This window comes from Diplotaxodon limnothrissa, linkage group LG17 (assembly GCF_057381915.1).
Source record: "Diplotaxodon limnothrissa isolate DT_005_m linkage group LG17, D_limnothrissa_male_GT1.1, whole genome shotgun sequence".
Taxonomy (NCBI): domain Eukaryota; kingdom Metazoa; phylum Chordata; class Actinopteri; order Cichliformes; family Cichlidae; genus Diplotaxodon; species Diplotaxodon limnothrissa.
Genome location: NC_140612.1, coordinates 14,674,760 through 14,695,288, shown reverse-complemented (window position 1 = coordinate 14,695,288; position 20,529 = coordinate 14,674,760). Strand labels below are relative to the sequence as shown.

At 41.2% G+C, this 20,529-nt stretch overlaps 1 protein-coding gene across 4 annotated transcripts in view; it reads left to right on the top strand.

Annotated features, from left to right (window-relative positions):
* zc3h3 (zinc finger CCCH-type containing 3) overlaps positions 1–16,168 on the top strand; it is a 76,516-nt gene extending 60,348 nt beyond the window's left edge. For 2 of the 4 annotated variants that reach the window (XM_085376436.1, XM_085376435.1), the window contains exons 9-12: positions 1,858–1,989; positions 9,399–9,562; positions 9,666–9,823; positions 16,021–16,168. In XM_085376436.1, the coding sequence (XP_085232562.1) occupies positions 1,858–1,989; positions 9,399–9,562; positions 9,666–9,823; positions 16,021–16,052 (486 nt within the window). In that variant the 3' untranslated portion in view covers positions 16,053–16,168. Of the gene's footprint in view, positions 1–1,857; positions 1,990–9,398; positions 9,563–9,665; positions 10,214–16,020 lie in introns of those variants that run through there. The other 2 variants (XM_085376434.1, XM_085376431.1) reach the window with 1 other exon arrangement.
* The last annotated feature ends 4,361 nt before the right edge of the window (positions 16,169–20,529 follow it).

Sequence of the window (20,529 nt, the reverse complement as noted above, 5' to 3'; positions counted from 1 at the left end):
GTTTGTAACAGGAGAAAAACGGAACTACCCTGCAGGGGGGTCATGTGAGTGGTTTGATGGGTATTAGCTAGACTGATTAAAGTGATAAATGCATCTAAAATAATTTTTTTCCACAGGTTGAGTTTGGCCAAATCTGGTGCTCTTTTTTTTTTTTTTTTTTATCTGATCTTTTAGGAGGAAAAACAGCAACTTTATCTACTAACTACTGTGAACAGATAAAGGTTTTGCATCATATCTTCAGTACATCTCAAATTGCGGGAAAAAAAAATATTGGAGACATTATCTTGATTTTCTCTTGAAAATATTACACACCAATCTGTATCCACAAACACAATTCATCTGTCGTTTGGAGGATATTGTCACCATGGCAAAGATGTGCAGTATATCGGGTGGCTGTAGCTCAGGTGGCAGAGCAGGTCAGCCACTAATCAGAAGGTCGGTGGTTCGATCCCAGGCTGCCTCCTGGCTATTGACAGGAGGCCCAAATATCCTTGGGCAAGATACTAACCCCATGTTTGCCTACTGGTGGTGGTCAGAGGGCCCGGTGGCGCCAGTGTCCGGCAGCCTCGCCTCTGTCAGTGCGCCCCAGGGCAGCTGTGGCTACAATGTAGCTTGCCATCGCCAGTGTGTGAATGGGTGAATGACTGAATGTAGTGTGAAGCGCTTTGGGGCCCTTACGGACTAGAAAAGTGCTATACAAATGCAGGCCATATATGAATGTTCTTGTAGCCGTTTTAAAAGAAAAATAGATACATTTTATTTGTTCACCAACACCAAACAGGGAAAGTGTTGAAACTAAAAAAGGGAAAGCTTTTTTTCCTCTCTCTTTGAGACAAGTAGCCCTCCAACAGGTGCTCTGCTGCCTCACCCTTCACACACACAAAGCTCTGCGCACATGTGTGTTGTCACACCGCTGCCTGTAAGTGCTGAGAGCCCAGCTGTCTATTTGTAATGCCAGTTTCCCCCACACCCAGACCCCCACCCCAAGCCTTTGGCCCCTCCCTTCATGGGATACACCCGCTCTGATTTCATGCAGTTTCCTTAAGCAGGACTGTACGTGGACAGAAAGGGGGTGCAGGCTTATGCAGCTAGCACCCCTCCGAACTTGATCCAGGCACTAGTGTAGAATCCCAATTCCTGCACCCCACCGTCCAGTCTCCCCATTACCACAAATACTTCGAAACCAAATACCCCTGAACCAACTCCACCTGGCATGGCCCCCCAACAACCATCTCGCTTACCACTTGCTCTCCACCCTTGGCTCAGTCTGCGCACACATCCAGTTCACATAAACAAATCATGAGAGCTGTACGAGCTTCAGCCTGGATAAATATTTCTGTAGCAGTTAATTAGGTAGAACTGATCCTATCTCAACGAGGTGGAGTCCCTCTCACAATCCGCCTCCTCTCTCATCTTTCTTCACTGAATCCCCCTCAGAGGTATATTTAGACCGGTCACCACCAGGCTCACCCCTGCACCCAAATCAGTCGATCTCTCTGCACACATGCTGTCAAGACACACATTCACTCTTGCTCCGCTGCTGTCAACTGCAATTAAGGTCATTTAGCTGCTCGGTGTGACAGATCACTTGGCACACGGGACACGTCTAGTGGTGGTTTTTAGAACTGCATGTCTGTTTATAAAGTTGTATAATCTCATGTCACCTCATCACCCCTGCAATCTTCCTCTCTGTGATGATGGTTTTACATAAAACACTGCTGTGAAATTATGTATTGTCATTGGGTTCTCTAATTCATAAACCATCCTCCACACTTTACTTTCTGCTTGTATGTACTAAGCACTGTGAACATTTGTCAGGTTCACATGGTATACACGCACATGTCTGTCTCTTCCCAGATGCCGGTGTGTTCCTACTTCCTGAAGGGCATCTGTAACAACAGTGACTGTCCCTACAGTCATGTCTACGTGTCCCGCAAAGCTGAAGTGTGCCAAGACTTTGTAAAAGGTTACTGTCCTGAGGGAGAGAAGGTAAAAACTCAAACAAATGCACAAAAACATTTTTAATTTGTTAAAGGGCATTAGATTTTACAGACTCTATGCCACAGTTTGTTTATGATCGCAGCAGGTTCTATCATGATGGTGTGTTGGTAATCTATAGATTTTACACAGAGCTTTTTAAACCCATGTCCACATGGTGTAGGTCTCTGCTGCACACTGCACATGGAGCAGCATCACAAATGTGTAAAACAACATAATTTGCACTTGTGCTGTTCATTAGTCCCTGCAGTCGAAATGACAGAAGTCAAAATAGACAAAAAGCTTCTTTCGGAGTGAAAATGAGTGTTTAAAAACTCCTCACTCCAGCCACCATGTATGCTTTTGGGATCTCTGATGTTTTTTGTTAATGTGTCACTCTCTTCATGGTGAACTTGGCTGTTTCTCTTTTCTGTTTAAGCTAATTTTTGAATTAAGTAATCAGAATTGAGTCTGGATTTGGCGTTACTGCCATCATTCTGCTTTTTGCATTCAGACTACACTGATAGAATTTGCTCAGTGGGTAAGCATGGATTCATGCTGAGTTAACTTCTCAAATTTAGATGTGAAGGTGACGTCTGTTTTAAAGCCATGACTGCCTGACCAGATTTAGCTAGGAAAACAACATCCATGAATGTCCGGTGCTTGGGGATTATTTCCTGTCACTTTTGTACTTTCTCTCTCTTCATTGGTTGAGCTGGATGTTGTAGGGACACCTTTTGGCCGGTTATCAGTGCAGGTGAGATTAGAGACACGTGCAATGATCAGTTGAAACTCACAGGTTTAACGTGGATCACGGTTAAACCTGTGAGTTTGGCTCTAAATTTGGTTTCAGTCCTGCACTGACGCTGTGATCTGATTTCAGAGTTCTTTCTTTAAGCTGTGCTCCTCAATTTGAGCATACGGATTATATAACATGTATAAAGTTTCCCTGAACTTAAGGCTTAGGTAAACAAGTGGTTCCACCCCCACCCCCGAACACACACACAGAAACGCACATGTACACACTGACACACAGGCAGGAACAGCTGCAGGGGGTGGTGGTCCATAATGGCATAACTGTAGTGTCTGAGTGACACATTGAGGGTCTGATGGGTAAGAAAACCACTTCCACTGAACTCACGATCCTTAAGTCACCACACGCACTTGCTGCCCACGTGTCAACCTCAAACACACCCTCCACTCCTGCCCCCACCCCACCACCTCCCACCCCACCCTTGTGTTTTTGCATCCATCTCTGGCTCCCTTCTCTTCGTTGTGCTTATTTTTGAGTGTGAAACAGATGCTTTTTCACACTGTCAGACCTCATTTAAATATTGCATGGGGAAATGAGGATATAGAAAACAAAAGGGATATTAATATTTATTCTATTAGCTGAAGTGCTTAGGTCTGTGATTTTCCCCTGTGTGTGTTTGTGCCTGAGTGCGTGTGTGTGTTTATAGAGCGGTGCGCTGCGATGCTCTGGCGGCTCTATGATGGATAGCAGGCAGTAATTATAGATGGGAAAACTGCTGAGGATGGCACTATGGGCCAGGCAGGCAGACACTTCAGCATCTCAGGGGTTAAGTCTGCTCCTGTCCTCCATCCTCCATCCTCCTCCCCCTTCCTCATCCTTCTCCTCATAGACCCACTACCATCCTGTATCATCCCAGTGTTGTCTCATGTGCACCCCCTTTGCAGCTCTTTCTCTGCTTTCCTAAATTTCTCCACTGCATCTTACTCCCCGAATTTAATTTTTAGTTGGCTGTAGCTCCTTCATGAGGTCTATCTTCTTCCAGGTTTCTTAACACATGAAACTCACAGTCACCTGTGATTGTTGGCCGTGGCCAGTCATCCATAGTTTTTGGAAGATTGGCTAAATAGTTGGCTTTCATAGGCTCTTCTCTGCTTCAGGTGGTTGAAACAGCATCTGAGCCAGTGTTCAGCAGAGAGCTGTCTGAGCTGCTGTTTGGCCTCATGATAACTAAAGCGAATTGAGCCTTTTTATATGCACCTTCTTCCCACCAGCGGGGGAAAAACTGTATATACGCTATTGGTTTGCTCTCACCTTCAGTCTTTCCTTGTCTGTTCAAGTGAAAATAAAAATAAATATAGGAAATAAAGAGGAAAACAGAGAAAAAGTAGATATAAAATGTAGAAAATGATGAAAAAGTTAAGGGAACAAGCCCATAAAGATGAACGAACATAACTGATTTGACTTTGGTTACCAGTCAGGATCATGTTCTGTCTGTCCTCTCTGAATTCATCATTCAGGGTGAGATTGTTGATACAGAGTTCCTCTGTTCAATGATAAAACATCTTGAAGTTTGCTGTGTGTCAGCACACCTGGGTATGGGCCAGGACAGAGCCCAGTGAAAATACTAATCTCTAACATTATTTGGCTACTGGAAAACAGACTTTGCTCAAAAACTGCTCGAGGTTCAGTTTTCTTTTGTAGTTTGCTGCAAGACTTCATATGGTTTGTTACTAATCTGCTACACAGAACCTGACTGAGTCCATCTTAATAACTCAATAACTCAAAATGTTAGAAATATTCCAGTGTTAGAAAATCAGCACTGCTCAGGGTTAGCCATTGTTAATCTTCAAAACTGACTAGGTTACTTTTAAACATATAACACTGTCAACGGTGTTAATTTAACACTCAACAGTGTTGTATTTAACACTCAGAGGAGTGGACCCATATAGACACTCTCTAGTGTTAATTTAACACTGGAGATTTTGCTGTGTAGAGGTATATCCAGGGTCAACACTTCGGTTTGAGCTCCTTGATGCACGGCCTGAGAGAAAGTTGGTTTAGTGTGTGTATTTGGGCCCTATGCAGCTGCTTTAGAGAGCACAGCCTCTCTCACTGTGCGTTGTCTGTCTTGGGCTTCTAGTGGCGATGTTGTGTTGGTCTTTGAAGTTGGGCCACGCTCCAAACTTTAACAACCCATTTTTCTTGTACTGTGATATCCTGATTTTTGTTTTTCGTTAGTAAAAACTCAAAGGTTTGTCTTGATGCAGTTGTGCTGTTTATATATTTTATACGGAGATAAGTTCTGGTCTTGGAGGACTCGCTTGAATTTCACATCCTTGCCAAATCCTGACACCAAGTGACCAGATATTCCTAAAGATGTCGGAGCAGCTTTTATTTCCTCCTATCTAAATGATCATTTTGTAAATTAGTGAGCATCAAGAATGTTTGCTGTACATAAACGATAAACTAATCACAGGCAAAAAGATCTTAGAATTGTGCCCAACAAGTGAAGCCAGGTTCCCTTTTTTTTGCTAAAATTCGATGCAACAGGAGCGCTTTGCTCGTTCGTAAACCTAAGAATTCTGCATCGGCACTCGCACTGCATTATTGAAATAAATTAGGAGGATAGTAATGTCGATCTGATCACAGCCTGAAGTGTAGCGACATGGTAAATTCCTCCTTTTTCTCCCTTTTTCAGTTTGTAATCTTAGTAATATGTCAACCTGTGCTCAATTATTGTTCTCTTCCATTCACTGTAAGTTGCTCTCAACGATTGTTGGCTTAATGCCCAAGTTGTAAATGCATATGATATCCTCTTTTTTCATTTTACTGTCTTTTCCATCTCCCACCCTCCCTCCCTTCTTCTCTTTCTTGCTTCTTTTGCGCCTTCTTTCAGTCTCTTGGTAAATGTGCTGACTCTTCCTGGTTTTGGCCCAGCAGAGAGCTCTCTAATAGGCCCCAGAGACATCCCAGCATTCCTTAAATCAAGTGGAAAATTGTTAACTTGGTGTGGGATAAAGATGTTCTGTCCACTTTAGCTCTTTTCTCCCATTTCGTCTCTTACTCTCTCTCTCTCTTTCTTTCTCGCTCTTTCTGTCTTTTTATGAAAATGAGGATGTATGGAGCTTCAGGAAAGACGAGTGAGCTTTTACAGTCCATTTCTCTGACACTTTGTTTCAATACAACTACCTCCCTGTTTTAACTCTTCAGTTTTAACACAGCCTAGTCCTGAGGACTCTGTCCTCTTTCTTAATTGATAGATACGTGGCAGTTTTAAGAACTTTGATAATAGGGTTGCGAGCACATGCTGGGAGAAGTTGATGTATGTGACAGAGACATGATCCTTTTATTACATACATTGTGTATTTAGATGTGCAGAGTTTCCCGTCTCTGCATAGCTGTCTGTCAGTTGTCAGGACTGATCCTAGCTTTCTTCCAAATTGTTTTATATAAGCAATATGAAAGAAAGTTAGAAGGCAATGTAAAATGTAAAACACAACACAATGCTATAATCCAAAAATCATTAAAGTCCTGTTTTTCATTCTAACTGATGAAAAAAACAATACATCAATTTGATAAAAAATTGAATTATTTTTGAAAAAATAATATATTTCAAATATGACACGAGCAACACATTTTTAAAAAAAACATGCGAGCAAAGGGAAAACTAAAGAAAACCAGTTATCCCTTTGCACAACTGGTTATTGTATAATTATTTTCTGTCCATCCGTCTATTTTCTCCCTCTTATTCACTGCAGTCGCAGTGGTGCTGGAGCCATCCCAGCTGTTACAGGGCAAGAAGCAGGGTACATCCTTGAGAGGTCACTAGTCTGTGGCAGGCCTAGAGTATTGAGACAGACAAGCATTCACACTCACACCTAGAGCCAATTTAGAATCACCATTCAACCTAACATGCATGTCTTCAGACTATTGGAGGAAACCGGAGTACTTGGAGAGAATCCACGCTGGCACAGGGAGACCCTTGTCCTGCCCAGGACCCTTTGATTGTAAGGCAACAGTGCTAGCCGCTGTGCCACCCTGTGTAATTATTAAAAGGAAAATATCAAATGTAATTCAGATTAGTGGGTGACAGTTCAAAGCTTTGAACTGTCACCCCTTGAAAACATTTAGTAACTTGCCAAATTAAAAACATCATGAAGCAAGCTCTGAAATGTTGAGACACTGTAGTCTTTAAAAGAGGAGATGCAGCGCAGTAGTAAATATGTCCATGTTTCAACTTTTTTTTCAAACCTCTTTTTGGCATCTAAAACAAATGGAGCGCATTGATTTTTTTTTTTTTTAAATACAATTTATAGTTTTGACATTAGACATTAGATTTGTTCTTTCTGTAAATGCAAATCATTTCATTTTGTTTTTATTTACATTTTAAATAGTGTTAGAACAGCACTGAGCACTTTATCCGCTACCAAACTTTCTGAAAAATATTTGCTCAAATTTGATGTCACAAGAGTCATCCAATATCAATGTTGAACTGAAAACATGACCTTTATTTGTGTTAGGTAACTTTTGTCTCTTATAAACCAACTGTTTGCCAAATAGTGACAATTATATTTGTTTTGGGACTAATAAAGTCTTTTAAAAACACAAATAGTATGCTTAAAAAAGTGCATAACAATGTGCTTTTTGCAGCTACCATCTGCTTTAAGTTTTTATAAAGCAGAGACTTGTTAAATTTGGAGAGCATTAAAGCAAGTCTGTGATTAGTCAGGCAGTTTACCTGCTCGGTGCATGCTCAGCTTAATGCACAGCATCGCTACAAACAAAGCTGTGGAAGTGTAAGAGAAGTTTGTGGTTTTGCAAGGCTTGTGAAGACTTGCCAGTGTTTCTGTCCATTTTGGTAATGTACGTCAAGTGAAAATGCAAAACAAAATCTGTCAAAGTCTGAAAATCTAGTGATTTGTATTTTATAGTAGTATAACTTGAATCTCTTTATGATTGCAGAATTGTTTCAGTACCAGTAAAAATGAGCTGAATCTATTAAAATGATGCCTTGTGGTACATCATAACAGGAGACCTGTTAGGTTTCATGGTGGCGTCATGCACCAAATGGGAATCGTCATTATGGGCCCCAGTAGAGGACCTGATTAGTTTAGAGAAGTGTGACAAAACCGCAGCCCTATAAGATGATCCAGGGAAACATTTGACAGCAAGCTGATCCTGGGCCGTCCTGGCACCAAGGGGTGCAGGAACATCAGTGTGAGGATGGTGAGAGGAGCTCTGATGGCAGCAAGTCAGGGCCACTGGGCTCCAGAGAGAGTTGACCAAGAGTCCACAGTGTTCTTGGAAAATCGATCCTGAGATCCCTCACCCCTACACACACACAGACACACCAACCCTTGGTACACGCTATTTCTGGTGTGCTTCCCAGTCCTGCACTCGTCATCCCTCCACAGATGCGCACAAACACACATGCGCGCGCTCCCTGCAGCCTGTACCCCAGAGTGAATATAATTAGCTTTTCTGACAGGTGGGAGGGATCGGATCTCGTGGAGAATGAAGCTACCAATTTACACCCGTATTACACTGTCATACACACTCACTTGCAAACATGCATCGCTCTCTCTTGCACACTACTCCCCAGAATGACCCACTTTCTCAGCTTGCATGTAAAAAGAGACGGGTGGCACAGACATAGTCTCTTTAAAAGAGGTAACTTACAAAGGAGGGTCATATAAAGCACCTAATCAGGAGGTGGGCCTCACTTTTACCACTTAAAATCCTGTCATAGGCCTGTTCAGTATATGTGAAATCAGCTGACTACTCAGAAATGGATTTCTGTCTTTTACGGTTTCCTTTCAGATCTTAAGATTGAGCCATTAAAATGACTAAAATGCTGTGCAGGTCTTCATGAAGCAGTCTTTAATTACATCTCAAATAAAGTGTCATCTCTTACTGTGTTTTTATACTGGTGCTGATAGTAACTTCAATACCACTACACATACAGAACAGTGTTGTTTAATATTCCAAGCTGCCAAAACCGAGTTTCATAATGTTCTAGATTAGTAAAATTTTGTATCACATCAGGAAGAAAAATAAACTATGGTCAGAAATTCATTACCATCCTCCAATAAGTGAAAGTCTTTGATACTTAAACTATACCAGTCTGCCCCTTTATTTATGCCACCTGCCTGAAATTGTGCAAGTCCCTCGCATGCTGCAAACTGACTTGTTGGGCATTGACCCCTGAAATCTTTGAGGGGTCCTGTGGTTTCTGGCACCAGTAACATAGGAGCAGATCTCTGGGAGGACTGCGTGGTGTGTGTGGTTCCTGGATTTGAGATGTTTTGGGTGTAGAGTGTTTCTCTAAGAGACTTGAACCTGAGGAGTTAGAACGTGTGGCCCATCCCAGACAAACTCAAAACAAAAACACCCCCTTAAATAAGTGGTTGCATTATGCAGTACAATCTCAAGATTGATGACTGTAGTGACAAGCATGACAGTAGTCAGCGTAATATGAATATTTAACATGTCTCTTATGTGGACAGACAGACTTAAACAAATAAAGGTACACTAGGTCACATGTTTTATAGATGTTAGACATTAATCCACTCATATTGACCATATTTGTGATGACACAAGTTGTCACTTTCTTCATGTCTGCAGTGAAACTACAAACCTGATTGTGTGTGTGTTTTATTATCACCAGTGTAAGAAGAAACACACTCTAGTGTGTCCAGACTTCTCTAAGACGGGCTCCTGCCCACATGGCTCACGCTGTAAGTTGCAGCACCGCCAACGAGTCAAACGCCGCGCCAGCAACAGTGTGACCCCTCCAGCTAAGAAAGCACGCACCAAGGATCCTCTGAAGAGGTCTAAAATTTAAATCGATCTTTATCATGACTTGTAAAACTTTGGTCATGTGACTAATTATGTTATGTTTTGTTTTGTTGGCTTTTTTCCCCCCTTCTGTCAGACCCCATCTGTCTGTTGTGATGCCACAGGATTCTCAAGCATCACTGGGGATGCCCTCCACAGGTTCGTTGGTGCTGCCCTCATTTATCTCCCTCTCCAGCTCTCCAGAGGAGGCAGATGCACCAGACACGCTTCCTACTGATGCAGTGCAAGTCAAAGGTATAAGCATCAACAACAAAACCCAGAGAGCAATGGTCACATAAGTTAACATAGTGCACTGTATGGACAAAAAATACCAGGTCACCTTCATATTACAACTACAGGAGCTGCTCAGCCAAAGAAACAGATGTCACGAATCCCTCAGTTCAGTTTTTGTCGTTTGTAGTTATTAAATCAGCAGAGAGTCAGTGACTTTTACAACTCAGCACTCTGAAACCCCGCTCTGTAACTTTACGTAGTGTTAGACTTCCTGTGGTTCATTAACACTTCACAATTAAACTGCTTACAGCTGATCGTGAGATATCTTGGAGAGAAGACATGTCATGACCTGACTTGTTGCAATGGTGGCATCCTATTACAGTATCAGAACAACCTGTTCTTTCACAAATGTTTGTAAGGGCAGACTGCGTGGCTAGGTGCTTGATTTTATACACCTGTGGCAATGGGACTCAATTCAATGAACACCTGAATTCAAACATTAAGAGGTTTAGTAGAGAAACACATACAGTCTGACTGATGATTATTGAGAAGCCAGAAGGGACAAGAATAACCTTCTGGCTCTAATAATGCAGTCATTGCTGCATTATTTTTGCTTATTTGCTTTTTATACAGTAGCAAAGATTTTGCACTATAAATTAATGAGTAAAGGTGCATAGGTCTCAGTAAGCACTTAAGTCTTTTTTTTTTTTTTAGACAGTTGGACGCAGTTTTTGGAATTTTGTCTCTGTATACCACCTTGATTGTTTTTCGTCAAATAATTAAGATGCAGTTGAATTGCAGTCCCTAGTTCCAGAGGTTCAATTGTAACTGAATAACTGATGGACAAACAGTTTCATGGAGTCCTATTCTGTCATTATCTCGTGGCAAACTGAGCAGATTAAATATCTGGAATTTATGGAGGTGCTTATTGTCTTTCCCCTCACTTAGCGTTAAACTGCTGCAGTGCAAGCTGGAGGTCACCACCTCATGAAGCTAATCAGAATCAGCATATTTTATTAATCCCTAAGAAAATTATTTGGGTTACAAAGAACCATATCAACTATAAAAAGCAAAGGCCATCAGAGATAAAGTCTACCACCTGCCTATGCAGGGCTCTAGACTAACCTTTTGCCACGTTTGCACTGGCGCACCAGTACAAAAGTTAGGCGCACCCAAATTTTTAACCCGCATCACTTAACACCGCAGTTTTACATGTGCACTTTTTAAGGGGGGAAACTGCTGTCCATACAGACAATATTGATTTGTAAAGGATTAACTAACAATCTTGCCAACACAAAGTTCTTTATTTGGAGCACAGTTCTACAAGAAAGATAAGTTACTGAAAAAGTGCTTGTGCTTAAAGTGTTTTGGCATTCTTTGACAATATTGTAGGCAATGTTAAACTTAATCATCACATCAGCCTCCTGTTACGACCTGTTTGGTGATTCGATTCAATTTTGCCTCAGACAGTCATAAGTATTATATTTCTGATCATCTATCAGTACTGACACTGTGAGACTTCATCAGAGGTGTGAGCATCACAGCAGATGCCTTTGTGTCAAAGTAACTGAGGATAAAACAGAAAAACATGAATCAGATTTTCCTGGCCTGGCTTTTTATAGCAGATAACCTTAAAAATATTCTGCAATTTTACATAATTTAAAAAAGTATACATTTCTTCAGTATTGAACAGCAGAAATTAGGCTCTCTTGCACGAGGTTATTTGAGTTCTAAAAATATATATATAGACGGCGGCCGACAGCGCTGTAAACAACGGTAGACTGGTGTGTAATAAGCGAATGAATAATGCTGTTTTGCTTCATGGTGGAAGCAAAACAGCAGAAGTCAGAGGGAATTAATGACGACATTTATCAAATGTGAAGCACAGTTCGGATCTTCTTTTGCTGCTGGTTCAGTGAATTTTGGTTGGAGAGAGACAAAACCTGCAGCTCAGAATCTAGCGCAAAAAAGATGTAAACGCAAAGCGCGGACACGCCGACACATCAGAATCAGTGAGCTGTCGGCTTCCAGCCCCAAGGGTGTGTACACGTACGTGCCATCGGGTGAGAAAACCGAGAAAGAGAAAGCTGATTCTGATGCGTCGGGTCCGCGCTCTGTGTTTACGTCTTTGTGCAGAATCTGCTTACCTGTTCTCATTTGCTGTTTGGTGGTTGTTGAAATAGTTTTGTGAGCGTTTCTGGCAAAATACATTAATAAAAGTCGATTCAGGATTTAATGAATTGATATCGCTTTATTCAAGCTACTCACCTCCCTCTATCCACCTGCACTTTTGAACGTACACACAAAGGACTACAGAAATATCTGGACCACGGCCAATCAGAGAGGTCCCGCCGCTGACTATCTCTGATTGGTTTAGACCACGATAGAGGCATAATGTGTGTATGTTGTTGACCACACGGAGACTCGAACAGCTGTTGGTTGCACCGGTGCAACCTAGAATTTTTGTTAGTCGCACCATTGAAAAATTTGGTTGAATTTGCGATCAAATTGGTCGCACTCTAGAGCCCTGCTATTCCTAGATATTCTGCCAGTTAAAAATTCTGAACAGATTCAATGAAAAGGGGCAGCCTTAATGGAGTCCAAAACCCACTGGCAAGGAGTCCGCCTCACTGCGGCTGTACAGGGGCCAAATGGTGCTTTATAGCAAGCCAGATACACCATACTGCCGAAGTGCCTCCACCGGATACTGCGATGTCCAAGTCAGTAAGATATATGTAGACTGTGCAAAGTCTCCTCAAAAGGATAAAGAGCTTGTCCAATGTCCAAAAACCCCTTATTGTTCCTCCTAAATCTGAGGTTCAACTAAAGGATGGACTGTCCTGTTGAACAGGGAAGCCATCATTCAAATCTGCTAATCTAGAGGCACCTCCCTAGATTTGTATGCAACATTGCAGAGACATGTCATACAAGACAGCCTCACAACATCCAGAGTCTTAGGGAATTGAGGGCGAATCTCATATACCTTCAGTTGAAGTCAGCAGCATCCCAACTCCACTGTATACAGTGTGATTAGAGTGCTGCTTTTCACTCCTGACTCGTCTGACAGTTTGCCAGAATCACTTTGAGGTCAATCGAAAGCCTTGTTCCATTGAAGTTTTTGCTTAAGGTACTTCCAGAGCAGCGGCCCCCTTATCCTACCAGTACCTATTAGTTGCTTCTGGAGTCCCGCAGGCAAACAAAGTTCAATCACATATCGTTTGAAAAGCAAGGTGGTGTACAGAGGCAAAACTGCAAAATGTGCCATCGTCCAAATACTTCTGATCCCATCTTTATGAACTATCTGAACTCAAAGCTTCTACACACTGGTGTCCTGAATTGTCTTTTATTAATAGTTGTCCAGTCATGTTCTGCTACAGTGATGTGCACACAATAATGTTTCATTCAATGTTGTGGGGATCAACGTTTTTCCACTTGTAGATAATCTGGTAGATTTTTTTACAACCATAGATTCTGAGAGTCATTGTTACTTCATATCTCCAAATGTGGTAGAATGTTTAAATTAGCAGTCATGGCAAAAGGTAAGCTGTCATAGAATATTCCTTAAGAGGACTAACTGCGATTCATTTGGTGTAAAAGTGCTGACACAGAGGTGTATTGTCCACAGATGCTTTGTAGGAGGTTCTTTTTTGTCATGAATACATCATTGCTTAATTCGTGGGACTGGGGAGTGGTGGTCTGTCTGAGCTGTAGACAGATAATAATGATCAGGAGGTGAGCTTTAGAGTGTGTCTGGTGACGCTCAGTGGAGGAGTAATAATGCTCAGAGGACAGAGGTAATAATATTTCAGTTTATGGCTGGATGGCACAGCTGAGCTCTCTGTTGACAGACTTGAAAGATAGTGGATTAGGACAGAGGCCATCCCATCCCCCTCCCTTGCTTTCACCAGGCTTCACCCATCCACCTGCCCCTGCCTGCTAAACATACACATACTCACCAACTGGTTGTCACTTCCAGTGCAGCATTTGTTTGCATCTAACATCTGTGTTCAACCTGTTTGACCACACATTCCACAAATCTATCTTTTCACACAGTTTGTGTTATGATTTCACTAATTTTGTCTGATGATTTAAACAAGTAAAAGGCAATGGATAATTAAGAGTGACGGCAAAAATGACTGAAATTAGAATTGGACAGTTGGATAGTCTCCTTGCTCTAAGTATCCATTTAAAAATGACATTTTCTCCTTGATAAAGTCATTATGCTAAAGAGTAGTTCAAGTCATACAGAACCAGTCACGACTCTTAATATCAATAAGGCAGTTTTCTACTAAACAGTAGAAAACCACCATTTTTCTACTGTATATAATCTTAATATCACTCACTGCAATTCTAACTCAGCTATTCTCACTGAAGGCATGAAAAACTTTTTTGTCACTTTCACGGTGCGAGAAAACTGCTAAAAAGTTAGCTAAGCACACTGTGGAAAAAATATGTAAAGTCTGTGTGCCACATGAAGACTTTACTCAGTCCAGTATGTTTAGAAATGTATGTCTTGATTTTTTTAACTCTTACTTTTTGAATGTATGATGACAAAATGATGTTTCCATCAGTAAGTCATTCAAGAAAGCCTAAGAAAGGTACTGCATACTCCTTTTATCAAATATAATCAAGCAACCCAGTTCCTGCATAATGTGGAGACCATTTTCAGCCTTGGCACAGGTACGCCATCTCAGACTGCTCTTGCTGCCAGTTTTGATTAGCTGTTCATCATTTCATTGACTAAAGGGCCAATAAAAGGAGAAGAATCCTGCTTTTTGGGATTCTAATGACATGTCAACTTATGTCAGTAACTTTCACAGCAGCTTGTTCCTATTCCTGCTGCATATTCATAAAGCTGGTGTTTTTCACCTGAGAGAGTCTGTTTCTCATAACCATCCATCCATTTTTTTTTAATAATATAGGATTACAGAGGGGAGGGGGTTGTCATAGTGCAAGATGCAGGGTGTATACCTTGGACTAACAAAGTCAGAGTACACTAACATGTCTGTGTACTCTTTCTCCCACAGTCCACGGACATGCATCTTAGGTTACCTGGCAGTTCTAATTTCACCCCAGATTTGAGTGTGAATTACCTGTCCAAGGTGTACCCTTCGTCTTGCCCTGTGACAGCCCCTCAAATAACGTACAGTTGCCACACAGAAAGGCCCCAGCCTCATCTTACTTGGAATCAAGCAGCACCTTTGACTGACCTGGGTCATCTTGACCTCTCACCGTATCCAGTAATACACAGTCCCAGTCCAAATATTTTTTAATAATAATCTTGCAGTAGACACTGACAGGTTTCAGCACGGCTGCAATTTTAAGATCTCAAAATAAGTAAAGTCACAACGACAAAGTTCTCAGGCAGTTGACTTTGAACTGAAGATTATAAGTTATGTAAAGGTTTTGTTTTTAAAGGGACTTTTGAAAACTTTTTGATTACTGCCTTCATATACAAGCGGTTTATATTTCTCGGTGATTAGTTACAATAAAGTTAGTTTAGGTGAATGAAAATGGTGGTGTAAGATGTTTTAAGATGGCTGTCAAGACATGATTTTCGAAGGACTTCGGTGAGTATGGAAAGAAGTGTTATCAGCTGGAAGTTTCTCCTTGCAGAGTTCCCTCACACTGTAAGAAACATGTAGAATTGTAGATTGAAGCGACTCAGAAACACCTGGAAACTAGAAATCAAAGGTGTTGTTTTGTTTTGCGCTATGAAGAACATTTTAGACTAGAGCTTTGTCCTGTGGGTGCCAGGAAAACACACACACACAGACCATCACTGGCTCATCCGTCCACCCCCTCTGTCCAGTTGGTTTGTGCTCTTAAGTAATACTAATGACACACTGGTCTCTCACTAACACACTGCACCGCCCAGAGCCTCATTAAAGGTGGAACTGAGCCAAACAAGTTCCTCTTCACTTTGCATAAATTAGCTCAGATGCAATGTATCACTGCCAGGCTACACACACACACACACACACACATTCCCACCTACCTTCATTCATCGCTGTTGTACTGTTTCTATCTTCTTCCTCATTTGCTCATCAACTGAGATGTCATCACTCAATGTTTGAGCAGGATTCAACAGAGTCAGTTGCACATGAGCAAACACACAATTTGTCATTTTCTAACTGGACCTTTTTGTCATTTAATTTTTGCAAATACTCTTTTTTTTTTTCCTCCTAATCTTCAGGGTGTTTTTTTTTCTTCCACAGAGAAAAAACTGCAGATCAAGCCTCGTCTGTAAGATCACAGAAACCAGTGGGACTGGACACGAAAGGATTTTATCAGGTTTAGTGTTATGTGAGTTCTGAGCTCAGGCTTGTCCTGGCACATGTATCCATCTTGAATGAGTTCACTCAGGGCCTGAAAGTTTTATGCTTTTTGTCTATGAACATGTTTTGCATATCAGTTAGATGTTTACAATGCCAGTTTTGTAAAGAAATAAAGTATTAACTCTGAATGTGTGTTGTCAGTTGTTTTTTTTTTTGGTTATTTTTTTAATCTGAATCCGGATCTTTATCTTACAATCTAAAGCACTTTGGGATGACTGTTGTTGTGAATTGACAAGACAGAAATAAAACTGAATTGATTTGGAGTTGTGGTGTTGTGAAATGACCCTAGAGGGTTTGTGGGAGCTTGGCAGGTGGTGGCAACAAAAACGGTTTAAATTCTGGAGATGAGAAACATAAGCACACCTTCGCCACATTGTGTGCGCCTGTGTTTGGCTCCTAGCCACTACAGCTTTAACACATAAAGCAGAAAAGACACTTTCTCAAAGAGGCTGAGCATCCATACACAGTAAATAAAGTCATGCTCAGCTCCTACAGTGGCTGCACATCTGCAAGACACTTTGCAGCTCATCTCCACCCCAGCTCCTCCTTTCATGTAGTGCCTGACTTATCAAGGTTCAAGGTTCTTTATTCGTCCCATGCATAGTTATACAAGTAAAACACACAGTGAAATGTAACCTGACACGCTCCTCGACTTGTGCAAAAGCAGAGGGGGGGATTATATATAATATATACATTAGGTAAACGTGCAGTAGTAGCATGTATGCAGCAAGCAGGTGAATTCTGTACATTTCACAATCTATTTTACAGAATAGACAATATAAACATATTTAAAATGAAAGGAATTTGAAATGTACATTGTGCCAGTGGGTTTAGTGTCTAGAAGAGGGTCCTATCTCAGTCAGTTATGGATGATGTGAGAGGGCGTGTGTGTGTGTGTGTAATGGGGGGGGGGAGCTCCATGATGCGGGACCTTCTACCGGATTGCAGAAGTTGGAACAGTTTGTGCCAGGATGGGACGAGTCCTTCAGTATCTGCGCTGCTCTAGTCCGGCATCTCCTGGTGTAGGTGTCCTGAAGCGGGGGGAGAGCAATCCTGCAGCAGCGTTCTGCTGTACGGATCACTCTCTGAAGAGCTGTTTGGTCCTTAACACAGCTGTTCCCAAACCACGATGTCATGTTCTGTGTGAGGATGCTCTCCACAGAGATGTCATATCTGATGTCACTGACAGCTCCTCTGTTCTGTGCTGGGATCACGCTGCTCCTTTTCCTACATTTAAATTCAATGTATGCGCTGAGCTGCCAAATATATAATGTTTCCATTTCAAATGATCTTTTGACTACAGTGGTCTTGACTGAAGTATACATGCACACTCTTATAGACTACTTTGTTAGATAAACCTATTCTACCTCATCTCTAATCAGCCAATCACATGGCTGTGACTCAGTGCATTTAGGCTTGTAGGAATGGACCTGTTTAAGTTCAAATGAAGCATCAGAAAGGGGAAGAAAGTAGAACATCTTGTTGCAGTATTACTGCTTCACATCTGTCATGAAACACTGTGTGGAGGAAAAGCTTTATGGACCCTAATGCAGGACTCTTGAGACAGGAATACACTTCAAACAAGCTTTAATGCTTCTTGCTCCAGAAAATCCCAAAGTCCAAAATCCAGATGATAACCGGGCACCACATCAAGGAGTCCAAACATCCAGAAAATGCATTGGAAACTCAGGGAAAGCAGAGCAAGGGAGACACACAGCAATGTGGACAACGCAAAGAAGGACAGGGGCAGACTTGGACAATATATACACAAGAAGTAAAACTAATTACAAAGCACCAAAGATGCATGCCTTTCAAAATAAAACAGTAAGCAACTAAAAAGGAAACGCAAAGATGCATAAAAGAAAATACAATGGAACAGTAGAGAAGATGGATTAAACTCAAAGAAGTAAATACAAATGAATACTTAAAATTTAAACAGCAGCCAGAATACAAATGGAACCAGAACTAAAGATTAAAAATAAATAAATGAATAGGATACAAATGTTAAAACACTGGATGAAAGACTCAGGACTATGTCAGCATCGTAGATGTGCAGCCAACAAATCTGCAGGAACTGTGTAATGCTATCATGTCAATATGGCCCAAACTTCTAGTTCACCCTCCGTACAACACACAATCTCTCACACACTGTATAGAGCTAAGATATTACACTTGTCCAGTATCTTATCTTGCACCTCTGTTTTGTTACACATATGTTCCTCTTGCCATTTTTATTTTATGTATGTATTTATTTGGTTTTTAAAGGTACACCATCATCTCAGTTACTTTAAAAAGGTAACACAGTTAATCTCCATGTTGACCATACTCAGAATATTCCTGTAATGTTGAAATCACCCCACCTACAGTCCGAAGCCTCAACACTGACATTGTGTAACACAAGCACTACTCTAATGTAGTATAGGATGCCCCCTAACACACAGTTAGGCACACTCTAAAGTATAATTATATAAGTATAATAATTATATTAAACCTGACTAAACCTATTTAGTCAGGTTTACTAAATATGGCAAAAAATTATTAACTCGAGGTCCACGTGTGTTTTCATGTTTAAGTGTTAATAGTTCCCTCTGACATTGAAACAACCTTCAGCACTTACCTTCCAGCCGTCTCCATTTTTGTAATAACACTCAGTTGCATTGAATCTATAATACACACATTTTTTTGTGTGTGAGTGTGACAAGTGTGGCACCTTATCCTGTGGTTTATGAGGCAAACCTGCAATTTAACCAAAGCATTGTGATGGCAACAGTCAGTGTGACACATGTACTACTTCAGCGGTCCCCAACCCCCGGGCCACGGACCGGTACCGATCCGTGAGTTGTTTGATACCGGGCCATGAGAGTTGAGGCTCGGGTGTGAAATTTATGGTTTTCTGGGTTTTTATCGGTTTTTAGTGTTATTTGTTTAACACTAAAATGTTTATCACTAACTTGATTTCCCTGGGTCTTTTCCCGTGTGTATGAATAAATCTTCTTTTTTTTGGTACCAGTATTGGTTTTATTTTGTTGTATTTATCCGTGACACCTTAAAGGTCTGTGAAAATATTGTTGGACATAAACCGGTCTGTGGCGCAAAACAGGTTGGGGACCGCTGTACTACTTCATACAGTGGGGCAAAAAAGTATTTAGTCAGCCACCGATTGTGCAAGTTCCCCCACTTAAAATGATGACAGAGGTCAGTAATTTGCACCAGAGGTACACTTCAACTGTGAGAGACAGAATGTGAAAAAAAAAATATCCATGAATCCACATGGTAGGATTTGTAAAGAATTTATTCGTAAATTAGGGTGGAAAATAAGTATTTGGTCACCTCAAACAAGGAAAATCTCTGGCTCTCACAGACCTGTAACGTCTTCTGTAAGAAGCTTTTCTGTCCCCCACCGCCCGGGCAACAAAGGAGTGGCTCCGTAAGAAGCATTTGAAAGTCCTGGAGTGGCCTAGCCAGTCTCCAGACCTCAACCCCATAGAAAATCTGTGGCGGGAGTTGAAAGTCCGTGTTGCTCGGCGACAGCCCCAAAACATCACTGCTCTCGAGAAGATCTGCATGGAGGAATGGGCCAAAATACCAGCTACTGTGTGTGTAAACCTGGTAAAGACCTATAGTAAACGTTTGACCTCTGTTATTGCCAACAAAGGTTATGTTACAAAGTATTGAGTTGTATTTTTGTTATTGACCAAATACTTATTTTCCACCCTGATTTACGAATAAATTCTTTACAAATCCTACCATGTGGATTCATGGATTTTTTTTTTCACATTCTGTCTCTCACAGTTGAAGTGTACCTCTGGTGCAAATTACTGACCTCTGTCATCATTTTAGGTGGGGGAACTTGCACAATCGGTGGCTGACTAAATACTTTTTTGCCCCACTGTATATTTTGAAGCCTTTTAAAATAAAAGTTGAAACTTGTGCACCTAATACTTGTTTTTAAGGTCATTGAAGCTCATTCGGCCATGGAAAAGGTTCAAGGGAATCATTATAAGCCCCAAATTACCATGACATTCATGCCCATCATAAATGTGCGTAAACTTCTTACCACGACTCTAAATGTGAAAGCATGTCATTCTTGAGCCAACAGTATTATAATTCTGACAATCTAATTTAAAGTCTTACTGTAATTGAATCAAAAAAAGACCATGTACCTCTTGAGCCAGTTCAAATTCTCTAACACAAAATGCAGAAATATCTCATATTTAAAAAAGCATATTGTGAGTTGCTGACTTTTGCTTTACTGCCTACCATACTGTTACACTCTGGTTGACTGTGTGTGTGTGTGTGTGTGTGTGTGTGTGGACGGGTATTAACATCTTCATGGGGACCAAAAATTGTGTGTGTGCGTTTTACAACATAAACGTGCTATTTAACCTT